This window comes from Cuculus canorus, chromosome 7 (genome assembly GCF_017976375.1).
Source record: "Cuculus canorus isolate bCucCan1 chromosome 7, bCucCan1.pri, whole genome shotgun sequence".
NCBI classification, from domain to species: domain Eukaryota; kingdom Metazoa; phylum Chordata; class Aves; order Cuculiformes; family Cuculidae; genus Cuculus; species Cuculus canorus.
The window spans coordinates 29,955,715-29,973,345 of record NC_071407.1 but is presented as its reverse complement, the minus strand read 5'-3'; the positions used below and the strand labels follow the sequence as shown (position 1 = coordinate 29,973,345).

General features: G+C 41.8%; 1 protein-coding gene across 2 annotated transcripts in view; it reads left to right on the top strand.

Annotated features, from left to right (window-relative positions):
* CTBP2 (C-terminal binding protein 2) overlaps positions 1–17,631 on the top strand; it is a 142,834-nt gene that overhangs the window by 77,310 nt on the left and 47,893 nt on the right. For both annotated transcript variants that reach the window (XM_054070916.1, XM_054070915.1), the window contains exon 2: positions 1,638–1,797. In XM_054070916.1, the coding sequence (XP_053926891.1) occupies positions 1,740–1,797 (58 nt within the window). In that variant the 5' untranslated portion in view covers positions 1,638–1,739. The remainder of the gene's footprint in view (positions 1–1,637; positions 1,798–17,631) is intronic.

Sequence of the window (17,631 nt, the reverse complement as noted above, 5' to 3'; positions counted from 1 at the left end):
AAGTCAACTTTTAGACATCAGCCTGGTTCTCAGGGTCTTATTCTTGTTGTGTACTATATTATGTGAACCCAGTGGGATTTTAGTTTGTTCTGAAAATTTGGTTTGCAAATAATTCAAGGCCAGGTTGGATGGGGTCTTGGGCAGCCTGATCTACTGGGATGGCCCTGCCCATAGCAGAGGGCTTGGAACCAGATGATCTTTAAAGTCCCTTCCAACCCAAACTATTCTATGATTCCATGATTCTATGAATGCAGTGTGAAAATTCATGGAGGAGCTTTTTGGGGGTAGTTTGTATAAGTGGTACTAAGTTTGTGGTTATACATGGCTTCTCACAATTTATTTGTTTTTTTAACCTTTTCTAGTACTTTGTAGGCAAAGTGGTTGAGACTTTGTGGCATGAAAGACGTGGCCACTCAGAAGAGTATTTCTAGTTGTGCTTCTGCTCATGCCTGTCTCCCTCTTTGCCTTCTCTCCTTGCAGGAAGAAATGTGATGTTCCTAGAAATCACAGCTTTCCACTAATTCTGCTCTTTTGATGCATTTAAGTGGGCTTTAAAGGGTGGTGGATAGCTGGTGAAGGAGCCTCTTACGGAGGATCCATCCCTGGAAGGTTTGTAGCTCTTATCAGTCACCTGTCTTCCCATTAAATTGTAAGAGAGGATATTGAATCGCTGGCAGCATAGCATAACTCAGTAAAAAATTGGTGTATGTAGTGTTGAATTGGTTAAATTCAGTTCTCAGCATGAGGTCTTTTCTTGTATGTCTTGATTCATGAATACTGTTGTGGAACTTGCTTTGAAAAACTTCTGCCTGGATTTTACAACAAAGCTGTCGAGTAGAAGTGCCACAAAGGCACGTTTGGGGTCTGCAGCTTGAGGTTAGGTTGGACCTTTCAGGGATTAAATGAACTTTTGGCTCTCTGTAGGAACAAAAGCATCAGACCCAAGAGGATCTTAGTCTTCCTCTGTGTCATCAAAATGTGGAAAAGCCTTTGGCTGTTGTCCCTTTGTAGAGCAATTCCTATAAATCAGCCACACACACCACTTTATGGATTGCTTTATTTCATTGGCATTTAAAAGTGGGTATGTTAGAAACAACAGCTCTGGCACACAAAATTTAATGTTAGCCTTCAAATATGAAGGTGAGGACATGCTGCATTGACAGCTGGAATATGTATCGAGGTCTAGTTGCAAATTCAGGGTCCATTGATGACTTTTACAGGGCAAGGCTCAAACAAGACATGAAAGTGGCTTGTCTGTGTGTATGTTTGTGACAGTGCTAGGAAAGCAAGAGCTACTTTCCCTTGTTTATATACTGTATCATAATCTTGCAGTGTCTGCGAGCCTACAAAATAGCTTAATGGGTTTTATCTGCTAGGAATAGTTTTTTAAGACAGAAATAAAACTGGGAAGGCCATACAGCACTTCAGTTCTTGTGTACAATGCTGTTTTTTCTGATTGCAGAGAAGGGAAGGGGCTGTAAGCTCGACTTGCAGTATAAGATGTGTGACTGATGGGACGCTGAGCATGGAAGCACCAAACTCACAGCTGTCCTTCCAGGAACTTACTGTGATATTGGGGACAGGTGGGTCTCACCTGGTGTGCTGGAAATGCTAATGAATCCCTTGTTTCTCTGCAGGATCGACAGTGGCGGTATGCATGCTGATTCCTATGAATTTTCCTAAGTTCCTGGGGGACTGCTTTGCTTTTTGAATCAGAAAGTTGTGAAATACCGTCAAGGATGGCACTTGTGGATAAACACAAAGTCAAGCGGCAGCGACTGGACAGAATTTGTGAAGGTACAAGTATGCTCCTTTTTTTCTATAAAAGCTCACAGATGGTTAAGGTAGAATATCTATTTTTTCCTTGTTTTTTACAGCACTGAGACATAAAGAGATACAGATCCAGGACTAGATCCCTGTCCTCTGTGTTGACTCAAAATACAGTCATATAGATGTTGAAACATTGAGAAAGAATATACTGATTACTCATTTGAAAGTCATCTGTAGTCCTGTGAACAGGATTTATGTTTAATTACCAGATCTATTCCTTTTGTCCTGTTTCTGCTGAAATGAACATAGCTTAAATGTATACTACCTTGAGAAAGTGCTTGTGCTCTGTTAAATGTGCTGCTTTCTGGAGGTCTCCTCTGGCAGGAGAAAGAGCTAGAATACAGAGACCGGTGCCGTAAATTTCCTCCCTTCCCTCTCCTAGCAGTACCAGTTCCAGTGTCCAAGACTTTGGGTACAAGCCCTGCTGTCCTTGGGGTGGCAGCAGGGCTTGGGAAGCACTGTGCAAGGCATTTAGATAAAACTCAGCATCTCCTGCTTCCGTGGAGCTGCCCTTATCCTTCTGTAGGTCAGGCTTTGACTTGCTTCTCAGAGAAAGGCAGGGACATGGCTGTTTCAGAGCTGCTTTTTCACTAAGGGGGTGTGCAAGGAAATGATCTCCCATAATATTGACTGTCATCCTATGGAAAATATACAAGGAGTTGCTGGAGTATTTCTTATGGTTTGGGGAAAATTGTTAGAATGACTTTTCTTTCATTGGTGTGTAAGTGATAAGGCAGACTTGGTGCCAGTCATCATTTATTAATAGTATGTTACAGTGTCACAGCACAGGCGACTTTCACCTTCTATTTCAATTTTCCAGCAAAAAAAAAAAAAATCTGTCGGTGACTTTTTCTATTGCAGCTCACACAGTTGAAGTTACTCATGATAGAAATCAAGTGATGGCAAACAAGCTCTGACTTTCTGGTCAGAAAAGTCTGCTAATGCTAATTTTCTCATGCTCTGCTAATTCTCTCATGCAAACTGACACTCAGGAAAGTTTTACCATCAGCAGCAAAATCAGAACAGAGTGTTATTTTAGGAAGAATATCTTAAGTCGTATGTCTTAAAGAGTTCCAGTGTTTATATGCTCTTAAGGAGATGGATAGTGGCCTGCAGGGTAGCAGTTTGCAGTATTTCTTGAACGCCAATGAGGTGAAATAGGTTTTGCTCTCAGATGAAAGCGCAGAGCTCACGTGGGAGTTGCACTGTGTCCGTTTGAGGAAAACATGTGGGGCTTTGTAGAGTCTCCAGTGAATGTAAAATGCTGATCAGCAGGATGAGAAGGGATTGCCTTGATTTTTGTGTTGCGTATTGCTTACTCTAACATGCCAAAGTAAAACTCCTTTGCTGTCTTCTTAAACTCCTCATGAGTTACTTAGCTCGATTAATTTTGCTTTGTTAATTTTGGAGAGGGTAGGCAAAGCAGGGAAGACGAGAGTTAGGAAGGAATATCCAGGGTACGCTGCAGCGCGGAGCTGCATATTTCTCCTATTGAATGTCATAAACACTCAGGTGTAGTATGCGATCTCATCTTCAAAATTTACTTTGAACTTGACTTAAAAGAGTTGTATCAGCTGAGTCTGGATTTTCAAAAGCTCCGTTCCCGGTTTGATGTTTACTATCAGATTGAGTTGCTGAGTGTACGAGAAATTCAAAAGGATCATACGACAAACTTGCTAACAGAGCTTTAGATGTGATTGAAGTTTAGATTATTTTCCTCTGATATATCAGCTTTTTTCTTCTTTCTTGGTCAAAAGATATTTTTTTCTCATCTGTAAATGTGCAGAAGACATAACTTTTTAACGTATATTTTGTCATTTGCCACTAGTTTTGTGATTTGATTGAACTGATGGGATTCACCATTGTAAGGCACTGTTGTGTTGTATTTCTAAGCAACAGATTAGTACTGAGTTAAAGCAGCATTGTAAAAATTACCTTGAAAAAGTAAAAAAGCTTAGGATTTTCCAAATTAGTAGACTTGTAGGACAGCAGTGTATACTATACTGTGATCTCTCGTGGCTATTTTTAATTATAGGCTCCTAATCTTGGATTATTGCGTAGCAGGGTACTGAAGAGGTGCCATTCCAGCTGCTGGGAAAACACATTTTGAAAGAACGGAGCATTTCTCTTGCCTTTTATTGTGAAAAGCATATGGAATAATTGGTGAAACATGATGAGATATTGGGGAACAACTTCAGCAGAGTGAGGAGAGGAGTCTTTGCTAGCAGAATGGTGTTTGGTGAGAAGAATGTCTACCAATCGATCAAACCCAGTGCAGTGTGGTCCAAAGAAATTGCTTTTAGTGAGTTCCTGTTCTGTGGAAAGCATTTGTGCAGCTTTTCTCTTTAAAACTTAAGTAGGATTCAAAGCTGTATTTACTTGACGATGAGATAAATGTTTTGTAGAATGCAGGTGGATTTCTGTGCTTTGTATGAAGTTACATGTACTGTACTGTCCCTTTTACTATACCCTTGGAGAGTTTGCTAGGAACAGACTTTATTCCATCAACCCAATGGTGGCAGATCTAGAGGTGAAATATCTTCGGGCTATGTGTTGTAATCACCAACCGTTCTGCCAAATGATAATACTTAACACTTCAGGACTTCATTGTGCTGTACAAACTGCCACCAAAGGGTGGTTCTTGACTTGATCTTGCTAAAAAAAATAACTAGTCACATGTTGAGGGAAATAACTTATAAACTGCTGCGGTATTAAGAGAGTATATTAAGAAGGTGTAGTGCTTGTCTTACTCTGTTAGTGGTGCATCTGACATGGAAAAATAATCCAAGCCGTACAAGGGGGTTGTATCTTTGAAAACAGCAGTCCACAGCCTTTATAGGCAGGTTTATGAGTCTCCCGGGCAGAGAAGCAGTGCTATCTCACTGCGTTACTCAGCTTCCTCTTAATTTTTTAATTTTTGTTATATAGTTATGACATGGGTTTGCATGACATCGTTACTTTTTACTCTTCGCAGGCTGTTTAGAAAAGGTAAGTTTTTTGCAGCAGATTACAGATTTTGCTCTCGAGAAAAAGACAGGTGGGATGAAGGTGCAGGCTTGAGGGGGTAAAGAAATTCTAGGGCAACAGCCTGCATTAAAGACATTTAGAGTAGCCTAAAGAGTTAAACAGGTTTGTGATGCCCGTCGGAATGAAGCAAAGACGGAGTGTGCTCACAGTGCTCTTTCTTTCTTTTCTGGTTTTCCCAGGGAGTTTGGGCGCTGATTCTTTAATTGGATCCATGTGAATGGAAAGATGTATCCAGTAACGGCTGGGGTTATTGAAAATAATATATGCAGAGTGGTTTATATAATTCCTGTTTGTGAAGTTGTGTCTAATTACATAGCGGGTCAAAATATGCTTTAGAGGTGGAGCTGCTGGTGCTGTGTTTAGTTAGGTTTGTCCAGCACTCCCTAGTTCAGATCCTGTTCCCATTAGCGTGTAATTTTGCCACAGTTTAAATTTCTTTAAGCTGAAATTTTCCATTCCATAGTGAGTTTTTACCTCAGGGTGAATTAAAAAACAAAACAAAAGAATAGTTCCAGCAAAAATTGTGGAGGTGTGACTGTGTGGGAGATGGAGAGAGATGTTGGTTTCACTGTGTTTGAAATGAAGCAGAGCCACAATCCTGCAGCCACAGTACCCGGCTGCTCTGTTTCGGATAAAATGCTCTGAATTTTGCAGCAGGGTTTGCTGTGGTGCCAGGAGCGTGTGCCTGTTGTTGTTCCCAAATCTGGGGCAATTTCTCAGCCTTTGAAAGGGATGAAGTGAGCGCAACTAATGCGGCTGCGGGTCATGATGTGTGCTCTGTGATGCTCCCTGGACACAAAGGTGCTGGGTGCGAGGCAGGGACCTCTGCCAGAGCACAGGCGCGCGAAGAGGGAGAAGCAGGCTTAGGTGAAGATGGATGCAGAGTAAATAGGTGCTAGGAGGCAGGGCAAAGTCTGTGGGGAAAAAAGGTGAGAGCAGCTCAGACAACTGGCCCTCAAACTTAGGCACTTTGAGAAATAAGATTACCTTTCTATCCTTCACGGCTGCCTTGATTTTAATTTGTTATGATGGTCTTCAATTGGATGATCCTACAGGTATGTGCATTATTTCTTCTTGTCTTGTAAGCCTGGTGGTTTCCTCCTGTTCTTCCTCAGTGCTTCCAGTCTCTTCTACATCCATCTGGAAAGTGAGTGAAGCTCTGGGTTGAGGAGGAACGGTGGCAGGCCCTGACGGAATGTAGGCAAGATGTGCAATGTTGCCGGTACAATGATTCCCTTGCTGTTTTGCTGAAGGAAAGGTTCAGCGGCAGAACCTGGCTGCAGGCAGTTGTGTCCTTGGCTGTGCAGTGCGCTAGTCAAGGTGGTTTGTTGCTGTGTGTGACTCTTGGGGCTCTCACAGCAGGGATTTCAAACCATCAGCAGCAGTAACCCACAGAGCAGACTCTCACCTGCCTTCATTTAGGAAACAACAATAGAGGGAGATTAAATGTAATTTTTTCTGTGCTACCTGCGGTAGAACAGAGTGTGCAGTGGTGCCTCAAAGAAACCCCGAGCTCAGAAGAACGCAGTGCTCCTGGTGTGTGGCATCCATCGCTCCGTGGGGCTCCAGTGCTTGCGCAAGGCATTCCTGTGGAAGGAAATAACTTGAAGCGTCACTTCTGCCGCCCAGCCTGCTGCTTGCTCATCTGTTCTTTATCCTGTGCTTTTGTGAATATGGTTAACAAACATTAAATAATAGCAGGAGCTAGGCAGGGTGTGAGGAGCAGCCCTCCACTGTTGCTGGCAGCGTTTTGGGGAACAGTCCGGCTGGGAAGCCAGAGGAGAAGGTGCTAGGGGCACTTTGCAAGGTTGCGTTGTCGTTTCCTCTTGAAATGTAGGATCTTAATAGGGACAAGGCAGCAGTAGCGGCACATCTAGGATACAGCATGGCACTGTCTTGCCTCTTTGTTAAACAGGACTTTCCAAACCTCGCTGAATTCCTCTGTGATGATCCCAAGTGCTATTTCTGCTCTATACTATTGCAACTGCACTACCCTGCTGTCTCCCACACCAACACCATGAAATTTTAATGCCTGGCTTTATAGGTTAAAGTTTGCACTGACATTTATGAGTCAGTTAAGCTTTCAACACACACCCTGAAAGTGGCAGCCCTGAGATGAACAAGAGGCAGAGAAAAAATAATTGCAAGGCCAAGTGAGCCCAGACATTTTCTGATAGTTTTTGCTTCAGGATTTGTCATTATCCAGTGGGAAAAGGTCCGTACGCATCAGTTTGTGCCACCAAAGCTGTCTATATTTTGCAGAATAGCAGAACTACTTGCAATGCCAAACCAGACATTCATATTCTTTGTTTTTTTCCAGGTCCTTTGATGTGCCTAATGGCTGATAAGTGCCAGAGCAATCACATAATACTTTTTGGTTCTTAATACATAAATCTCTTGACTTTTCACTTATTGACATATTCAGAGTGGCACCCTAGTGTCTTCTTTGGATGAGATTTCTCTGGTTCTGCCCTTAATTTGTATTTCCTATGTGCATTCCTTGAGTATTTACCTTCCAGTCACTATAGTATCTGTGTGTGGCTTTGATCCCGCACAACCTTTCCCTTTTCAGTGGGAGTGGGGCACCATTGTGCATACTGACGGATTTTTGATAGATCTGAGTGCTTTGATGCTACAGTTAGTCTTGAAAAGCTTGAATAAGTGACTTCCGGTGATACACTGGCCAGTTGGGATGGTGATTTCCTCTCCGTTCGCTTGTTTCCCCATTGATATTGTGGACTTTCATAGGGCACCTGATGGGTAAACCAAAGTACTTATCAGCAGGTACTGCTTGAAGCAAAATCCATACGTCCTGCAGCATCTGGGGGACAATGTGGTCCTGGTGCTGCACATCTGTGCATGCGTCTGGTCATCGCTCGGAATTACTGAGTTGGGGAACTCTCCCAGCTGCAGTTACTGAACCATCCACAAACAATGTAACATCCAAAAAGCTGGAGAATTTTCTGCTGGGTTAGTGGTATGGGTTTGTTGCTGAAGGTCCAGCAGGATGCAGGAGCGTTGCTGGGGAGCCCAAGATGTACAGAGCAGAGAGCAGAGGAGGAGAAAGTTGGCACTGATGGGAGCTTTAAGCTGGCTCGTTGGTTTGCAAAGGTGGGAAGGAGTCTGTGAAATGAAAGAGAGAATTTGGGCAGGGAAAGGATGGCTTCATCAGCAACAGTTACCTTGGCCATGGCTGCACGAGGCCGGTGAAGTCATTTCAAAGGTGAACAGATAAATCTGTATTCCACGTTTCCACTTGTGATGGAAGTCAATGCAAACCATTACGAGTAATATTTGAGTGAATGTACTATGTAGTGCTAGGTACTGTGGTAAATACAAACCTAGATCTGTGGCAGGGTTGCTTTTTACCTGCTGTTTATTTCTTATCCATAAAAGTGAGCTTAAGATTCACACTGTCAATTACTGCTTGTGGTGTACTTCCTTATAGCTAAAAAAAAAAAAGAAAACAACCAACCCTCAATAAATGCCTCTGTGAAGAATTGTAACACTTCTGGCTTTTTTCAGCAGTATTTGAACAGCATGTCCTGGTGTCACACATCACTAACAGCAGAATAAGGAATAGATTCTCATTCAACAACTACAGTCCATTCGCACTAAAAAAATAAGAGGAACCTTGCTGGTGGGAGGAGATGGGGAAATGTATTTAAAATCTATATGACAGTCAAATGAAAGTTGTACAAGCGGCCTGAATTCTGGTGTCCTCTTGTTTTCCAAGCCTTAGTGTCTTGTTCACATGGTGTTGTGTAGTAAATAATCAGTTATAGGATGTTGTGGTACGTGTCCTGCCAGAAGAAAAATTGTTTAATGTTCAGCATCTCTCTTCCAGACCATTGTGTGTCTGAGGGTCTCAGGAGTGACTGGACAACTCTGGAAAAGGACTGTCTCCAGTTATTGCTCCTTTGTATAATGCAGCAGTGGCCAAAATGAGTACATTTGATATTTGGGTGGAGGAATTTTCTTCTATTCTTGCAAATTTGAATGCCAAGTAGCGTCTGATAATATTTTTACTGCTTAGAAATAGAATCCTATTATCTCAGGAAGTTCTTATCACCACGTCATTTGATGAGAAACAGTGACTTAAAGATGATATCAAGTGTGGAAGAAACTGCTTGTCCTGACTAAAAGTGACTTACTTAGAATAAATATAGCCTTATTTTCTTTTCCCAAGTGGATTTGAGTTTCTTTGTTTCTTGAATGTAAAATGCAGTAGAAGGATTCGTCCTCCCACAAATAGAGCTTTTTGTATTTTTTTTAAGTTTCCACCTCAAAGCACATAAACCATCAGGCTTTTAAGAAAGGGTTGCTTACCACATTTTGCCTAGAGAAAAAGCAGAGTTAGCTTGTCAGATCATCTGCTGTTGCGCTCTGGGTTGATTTGTGGTAGCAGAAGATCTGTTCTGGTGTTTTGCTCTTCTGAAAATCCATATGAAGTTCTTCGGCCTTTATAGAAGTTTCAGAAAATAACTTCAATTTCACATAAAAGCTGGGTTCCACCTTGTTTTATCAACATGGGCAGTAAGAAATCTGCTATCCAGCAGTGCTTTAAATGATCCATTCACTGAAGGAGGCGTAGCAGGTCTGGGAATCACTTGTCATTAATAGGTTTTGTTAAAATGTTAAGATTTTCTTAAAATCAGACAGAATCCTATGGATGAAGATAGTTCAAGCAACCTCCGTGGGTTCACAGACATTATTCAAGCTTACTGACCTTATTCCAAGTTTTTCAACTTTTTTGCTGTGCTGAATCAAGAGCTCTCTGTAAGTGGCCATCTGCTTTGTGACAGAGGTGCTGTGTAGCTTTCATCAACAGGTATGCTGTTGTCCTTATGGCACAGAGGCATAGGCTGCTCAACTATCTTCCAGTTCTGTGTAGATGTTTTCTTTCCCTTGACTTATGAGCAGCCCTTCTCCTGTGATGTGGCATAGGGGGATATACATGACAAGATGTAGGACTTGAGCCAGATATGCAAAATCCCCCAGGCATCTGGTGAAGAGTAAGACACATTTACAGACAAAAATTTCATTAATTTGGAATGCATTTTTTTGTAATATATATGTAGATCAAGCTATTGCAAGGAGGTGAGTTCCTCTTTCCTTAAGACTTGAGAGCTATATGTGCAGAAATAGGAAAACATACTTTCCTTGTGTTCTCCTTGCTTTTAAGCCTGTGTTTATGGTAACTTAAAACACGTTTAACTCTTAATTCTACCTTCAATTTTTCCAGCTTCCCCAGCCTTAAGAGAAAGTTCCATGTAAGACGCTTTATAACTTCACGTCATTAATTAAGAAGCAATTACAGCTGATGACTTCAATGCCATCAACTTAATTGTCATCCTTACCAGATTTCCTATTTAAATTAACTGTTTTAGGGATTGACATGTTGTCATCATAGCTGAGTTTTTTTTCTCCTTACTCCAAATCCTCCCCTGCACTTAAAGATTACTCAGAAAAAATGATAATATCTCCAGAATATGCAACAAGAAACCACATTAAGGCATTATTGGAACAGATTTGGTTGCAGGGTTGCCCTGACGCCTATTCCCAAGCTCTGGAATTTGGGAGTACTGCCGAAGCTGCCTCCAGCATCCAGAGGGTGGAAGTTGGCTGCTTTACTTCTTCCAAATATGTGATGGGAATGATCAGTCCTCGGGGACAGATGAGAACAGGATGGATTTGCCTTCAAAATACCAGGAAAAAAGACTTAAATCTAGCTCCCAAGCTGGACTCCTTGAAGGAGTGATAACGCTTGGATCCAGAGCAGACTTCTAGGTTTGATTCTGACTACATTGAATATTTACTAGTAAATATTTTGACAGGAGTAGGACATCTGGCTATACCAAAATAAAGCTGCAGAGAAACACATTACACAACTTTTCTTTTATATTTTTTGGTATCCACAAACAGATGTAATGGATTGAAGTGCCAAAACAGTGAAGGTTTTCATTATGTTTTTTATATCTGAGAGCTTTCTTCAAAGATGAAGTTTTCTCTTAAAATTAAACAGTATTAAACATTTCTTACTGACACTTTTATATAGCCCATTAGCTTAATACTATTAATTTGTTTTGTCCTTTTTTTTGACTGTCTCTAAGCTTTTTTTAAAACCATTCTGCTGCCATCTAGCACCTCAAAACTTACTAATAAACAGCTTCAGTTCACAAAATAGCATATAACTATAGACTGACCTCCGTTTTTCAGAGAAAACTGTGTCCTTCCCTGCTGCTGATTACAGATACTTGATTGAATCAGCAAATGAACTTACACAAGGGTCGCAGGACAGGCAGCTTTGGTGTTGGTGTCATTCCCACCAGGGTAGTAGCCAGCCCTATGGACGGTGAGGGACCACAGTAAGACATACTGTGTCTGCAGCTACCTGAAAGGAGGTTGCAGAGAGATGAGTGTTGGTCTCTTCTCCCAAGTGACAGGCTGTAGGACGAGAGGGAATAGCCTCAAGTTGCACCGGGGGAGATTCAGATTAGACATCAGGAAAAAGTTCTTCACCAAAAGGGTTATTGGTCACAGGCTGCCCAGGGAGGTGGCGGAGTCCCTGTCGGTACTTAAAAGACGGGTAGATGAAGTGCTTAGGGATATGATTTAGTAGCGGACAGGTATGGTTGGGCTTAATGATCTCAAAGGTCTTTTCCAACCAAGCGATTGTATGATTCTATGATACCTACAGCTGTGATCCGTCTGCATTTGATACTTTGAGTTGCTTATTGCAGTGCAATAATAGAAAATACAATCTTTTAAAAAAGCAATGCATAAATATTTTTTAGCTGAAGTAATATTTCCTCCTGTTTGGTTTTGGGTTTTATCTGCCTTGGGTCTGCAAGGGAGGTATGTTTTTCAAGCTCTTGGCATCATCAGGGGAAGTAAGGCAGAGAGACACCCTGAACCCCCGACTGTTTATTTCCTCAGGACTTTGTTACAATCTAGTAATTAATTATTTTTTATGCAAAGCCCAGGCATGCATGGCAGAGTTCAGAATTACAATATATATTCATTTAACAATGGATTTCTCTACTGCTTTCTAGGACAGATATAATTCCCATGCTTTTCATTACATGTGCTATTAAATCTTGATTCTGATTTCTTATTAAAAATGATGAGATTTGACCTCAAGGTCTAATGCCCAGTTTTGGAGACAAGGTGCTTGATGTGATTTCTAGAGGATTATTTTTAAGAGTATTCATAGATTAGATCTTTGCCAGTAGTTGAGGGGTACGCCAAATGAACTTTGTCTACTGGCTTTTAGACTGCCTTTCAGTGTCCTGATTGATTTTTGTTTTGTGGTCCTTGAAAGTGTGTAGTTTTGTGGTGTAGCGATACATTTGATATTTTTATTATCCCTTTGTTGATGCAGGAATGTGATAATGTTCTTCTTGCTAACTGTTTTTGGAATTTCCCCATATTGAAGGCAAAATCATTTCTGATTGAAGGCTGCTTCCGATGGCTCAGTGGTTTTACAGTTGGGCCACTTGTTTTTAACTGTGAGTGTATTGCTAGCTTCCTGTATTTGTTACCTGCCATTTGATTTTCATCTTGGACGGCAAATCACCAGAGCTTTGCTGAGGAGCAGGATAACATGAGGTGCTAAGTTGCCACATGCTCACGGGGGCGCTTCTGCACATACTTTACTCTGCAATGAATAAAAGGTATTGGAGGTAGATTCTCTTCAATGAAAGACGGGTGAAATGCCTCCAGCCAGAGAGTCATTGGGATGTGGCAATGACTTGAGATACAGTGCTGGCTGGCCAGGAAGGTGGGAAGGAGCCTGACTCCTACAACAAATTCTTTCTGAGCAGACATAGGCGTGGAAAAGCAGCAGGAAGGCAAGTGGTCAGGTCTGCAGTGATAAAGTAAAAAGTCGCTGTAGTTCCATTACATGAAATGCCTCTGTGCACCTTCTCAGCACTACGCCAGCTGGTGTGAGTGGAAGAAGCTTCACTTCCTCTCTCATCACATCCATGTGGGGGGTTCTGGGGGTTTTGGGGGAAATTACTCAGATCGGCACTACAATACCATGTCATCAGTTTGGAGAGTAAACATCTGCTTTACTTGGCATAGGACGAAGGCTCCTTTGCTGTGCCTCCACATTTGTTTAGGTACAATATTGACCTTCTATTTTCCATATGCATCGACCCATTTGTGTGTAGCTGGTGGGAACAGCAATTGGACCCAGTTACACATTTCAGTTTGCGCGTAACGTTCAGAGGCAGCGTGTGCTAGTGCATTCCTGTGGCTTGTAACGCATGTGAGCCAAGGCTTGCAGCACATTGCTATCCCAGCACCAGGGGCTGAGTTACAGATGGACGTAAGCTTTTGGTTTTTTTGCTTTAAAGTCATCAAAATGCAGAGTTACGGGAGGCGGTGATTGTTTAATAATCGGCTAATCTTGAGAGTGTTTTGTTGTAACACACCAAGTTGGTATTTGAGAGTGTTTTGTTGAAGTTACAAAGCTTTTGGTTTGGAAATTGGTAAAAGCATGTGGCATGGCTTCAAGTGCTGAGTGCTTTCAGATGCTGTTCTGTTCCTTTGATTATCGAAAATGATTCGAGCACAATCCTGCTAATTTTCTCTTTGTACTCCTCTAATTTCGGGAGGCTGTTAGAAGGTCCATCTAGGCAGAGTGCTTATTGCCACTGTGAGAGAGATTTTTGCAGAGCCAAGTTCTGGCAAATGCAGTAATTTCCAAGGATTTGAAACATTTTCTTCCTGCTTTTTTTCTCTGATTTTCTTTTTTTTTCCTGCTTGTGCGTACATGCGCGTATTTGCATCATTCATAGTGTGTGCTATTCCTTTTCCTCTCCATAGCATCCATTGTATGCCACAGTATAGTTTAGCACCAAGTCATTTCTGCTTCCTGGGCATCCTGTAAGCTGAACGTAGGAGGATGATGTTCAGAAAAGCCTTCCCAAGCTTTGGGGGTCATTAGGCACAGTTATGTAGTCCTTGAAAGCCCAGGCAGTGAGAATAGAAGCATTTATCCTACTGGTAGCTTTGTACTATGCCACATGAAAACATACGACAAACAATGATTAATCTTAACACCATCTGAATGTGATAGGTGTATGGTATTATATCCCTCTTGATGGAAAGGGAATCTGCAAATAAGAAATTAGGCAATTTACTCTCTCACAGTGGCGGAGTGAAGCATAAAGGCTGAATGACCTCATACCTGCTCTGCCCATTAACACAAGACGTATTTGTTCTTCAGCAGGTTTTTCACTACCAGGGGTAGGATTCGTAGAATCATAGAATAGTTTGAGTTGGAAGGGACCTTAAAGATCATCTAGTTCCAACCCCCTTGCCATGGGCAGAGACATGTCCCGCTAGATCAGGCTAGACCAGATTCCTTTGCCTTTAGAAGAGAAATAGCCTTTGCAATATTGAAGCACCTTACCATTTTCGCCAGAAGTTATATTTGACATATTCAGTATGTTGTTTCCGTTCTGCTCTGTCTTAGAAGGAAATAATTTGGGAGAAAACATCTTTTGTAACATTTAAAATAATTTTTCCAATAGAAACAAGATTTAAACTTGAAATTGAATTGAAAGGTATTTTAAAACAATAAATAAAACTGATCTGTACTGTGTTGCTGCACACAGTATTTTCTGCATTTTCTGCATTTCTGTATTTTGCCTTGAAAATTTGAAATGATGTGTTTTAAATCAATGTGAATGAAATTTCACATCCAACCTCCCCTGAGTTAGTGCTACAGACACCAGAAAATATTGTTTACACAGTTGTGTTGCAGATTTAGCCTCCTGATTGCTTATATTTCTTATGTGTAAAACAGGCTTTCCTAAGCAGCTGTTTCCAGTGCTTCACCATTCTTTCAGTAATATCATAATCTCCAATTTCGTAATAATTTCGTAGTATCCAATCTAAACCTCCCCTGGTGCAACTCGAGGCCATTTCTTCTCATTCTATCACTTGTTACTTGGGAGAAGAGACCAACAACCGCCTCACTACGAGCTCCTTTCAGGTAGTTGTAGAGAGCGATGAGGTCTCCCCTCAGACTCCTTTTCTCCAGACTAAACAGCCTCAGTTCCCTCAGCCACTCCTCATAAGACTTGTTCTCCAGACCGTTCACCGGCTTTGTTGCCCTTCTCTGGACATGCTCCAGCCCCTCAATCTTTCTTGCAGCGAGGGCCCAGAACTGAACACAGTATCGAGGTGCAGCCTCACCAGTGCTGAGTACAGGGGGATGATCTCTTTCCTACTCCTGCTGGTCACACCGTTTCTGATACCAGCCAGGATGCTATTGGCCTTCTTCACCACCTGGGCACACTGCTGGCTCATGTTAAGATGGCTGTTGACCAACATGCCCAGGTCCCTTTCCGCTGGTCGGCTTTCCAGCCACTCTTCCCCAAGCCTGTAGCATTGCATAGTGTTGTTAGGACTGAAATGCCAGACCAATCACTTGGCCTTGTTAAAGCTCGTACAGTTGACCTCAGCAATCATTGCATTGGGTTGTGCCCCAGTGCCTCCACATCATCTCTTGGCTATTGCTGCCTGGGTCCGAATTCAGCAGTAGCTGCGAGTTAAGGCAATTTGCATACGCACTGCTTTCAAGCGTACCGAAAAGGGAGAAATAATAGACCCTTACTGCCCATCCATAAATATTTCATTCCAATCATTTCTTATTCATTTCTTGATTTGCTGGGGGTGTAACATTTCCTTTGCTGCCATGGTGGCATGAGAGGCCGCCCAGCTCCATGGCTCCTGGGCATATCTTCCCTGCTAGCTGCAAGGCTAGCAGCAGCTCTTGGTCAGCAAGGCGAGGGGCCAGCAGAGCCCTCAAAAAGGACATCTGCCCCATGGCTGCTGAGAGAACTACAAGTCCTTCAGCCCCTGGTCCTGCGTGCATTTACCTGTGCTTAGTTTGGAGCACAGGAATAGATAATTTGTTCCATTGAGGTCAACACGTATGGGATAAATCATCCATATGCATGAATGTTCCCAAGCAGGAGGTCTGAAGTTAAGGTTTCCTGGCTCCTGCAAAGCAGGTTTGAGACAACCATGTCTTTCTGCCCAAGGGCTGCAATGTTGCGCCTGTGCAAGGGCAGGCTGGTGCAGTGGCATGTGAGTGGTTTTTGGAGCCCAGGCGTGTGGATGCTCCTGTGTGTGGGCTAAAGGATGTTTGGAGATGAGTCTTCTGATCCTGCTGTCTCCCAGTGGTGCACCGGAGCTGGGCAGGGCACAGCTACCAGTTACAGATCTGAGTATTTAGACAAGATCTCTTTTATGTGTCCATCGTGCAACCCGAGGGTTTATGAAAGCTTTTGGTTTTTTTGGAGGTAGTAATTGCTCCAAGCTCCCCTCTGACTTCCCTTGCAGTGGTTCAAGGTCAGCGTTTTTTAAATTTATTTTCTCTTTGGCATGGGTTTTTCCATTGTCATCCAGGGCTTTACATGGTGTTTGTGTTCATTAGTGATTCCTTTGAAGACGATGGTGGAAGATGCCCTTGATCTGTAGACCAGAATTTTATTATTCTTTTGTATACATTTTTGGTAGCTTTCTTCTGTTGTTCCAGAACAAACAAATGGCACAGATCTCACTGTATCCAGTTGGGAATACATTTTATTCTTTAGCAAAATGTTGTTGTAATAAAATGTTTTTGTTTGTTAAAATGTTCTCTGCTTTATTTATAAGCCACAAATGTGTCTTCCCATTTTGACTCGCACAAAAGAAGAAATTTTCCAATGTGCCTTAAGTTTGTTAGTTAATTCAATATGATGCCAATCAGATATTCTCTGAGAATTGCATAAATAATCTTTTGGGGCCCATGCTTTTGCATGTCTGTGTAATACCCGACGTAATTTTAAAGACTGTGGTTCTTGGGGACGGAATTGGAGGAGAGAATGTTTGAAGAGGATTTATAGTATTTACTGCAATAAAGAAATTTAGGGATTACTCAAAGATCCTGTCAGTATTTGGGTCAGAAATATAGCCCAGAGGTATTAGTATGATAGGCAAGTATAAGCATTAGACTGTATTAGTGATTTAGCTATCATAATAGCACAGTCGTCTATCATGTGATGGCGAGTGTACTAAACATTTATTGTGGATTAGCCAGCAAAAATGTGCAAGCCATCTTGCAAACAGACCAGGAAAGGTGACTCTTAAAGCCTTTGACTTGGTCTGTCCTGGATGGCATGTGTTGGAAGTGAAGGAACTTGTGATCGCAGCAGAGAAAGGCAAAATCATTTCCTTCTGATTTTTTTTTTTTTTTAATTAAGGAAAGGAAAATGCTGCTTCACTTGCAGTGGTTAGCAAAATAAGTAACGGTTGACCTGTTCTTCTTTGAAAACGAATATTTGAGCATGAGCAGCATGTGATAATTTGGATATGTGTTTTGGGGAGCCATTTTAATATCTCCTTTGAAAAAAGTGACCATGTGTGGAAATTTTTATTATGTTCCCAAATAACAGTTTCTGTGGTGTGAGTCCATCTAAATCTTTTTGCCTCCTCTAAGTGTAAAAAAGATTAATCCGTATGAATATTGAAATATCGCTAGACACAAATTGAGTTTTGTCTGATGTTTCTGAGTGTTTTCCCATCTCCTAAGCATGTAGTTTTTCCAAAGGAGGCTGGACATACTAGGCAAAAGTCTACTGTTCCTTTTTGCTTTGTAAAACCAGGCTTTAGATCCTTTGATCCTTCCCTCCTTTGCTGTGACCTCTGTTAGGGTCTTGAAATTATACATTCCAGATTACACCTCCACAATTTTCTGTCCTGGGATGATGA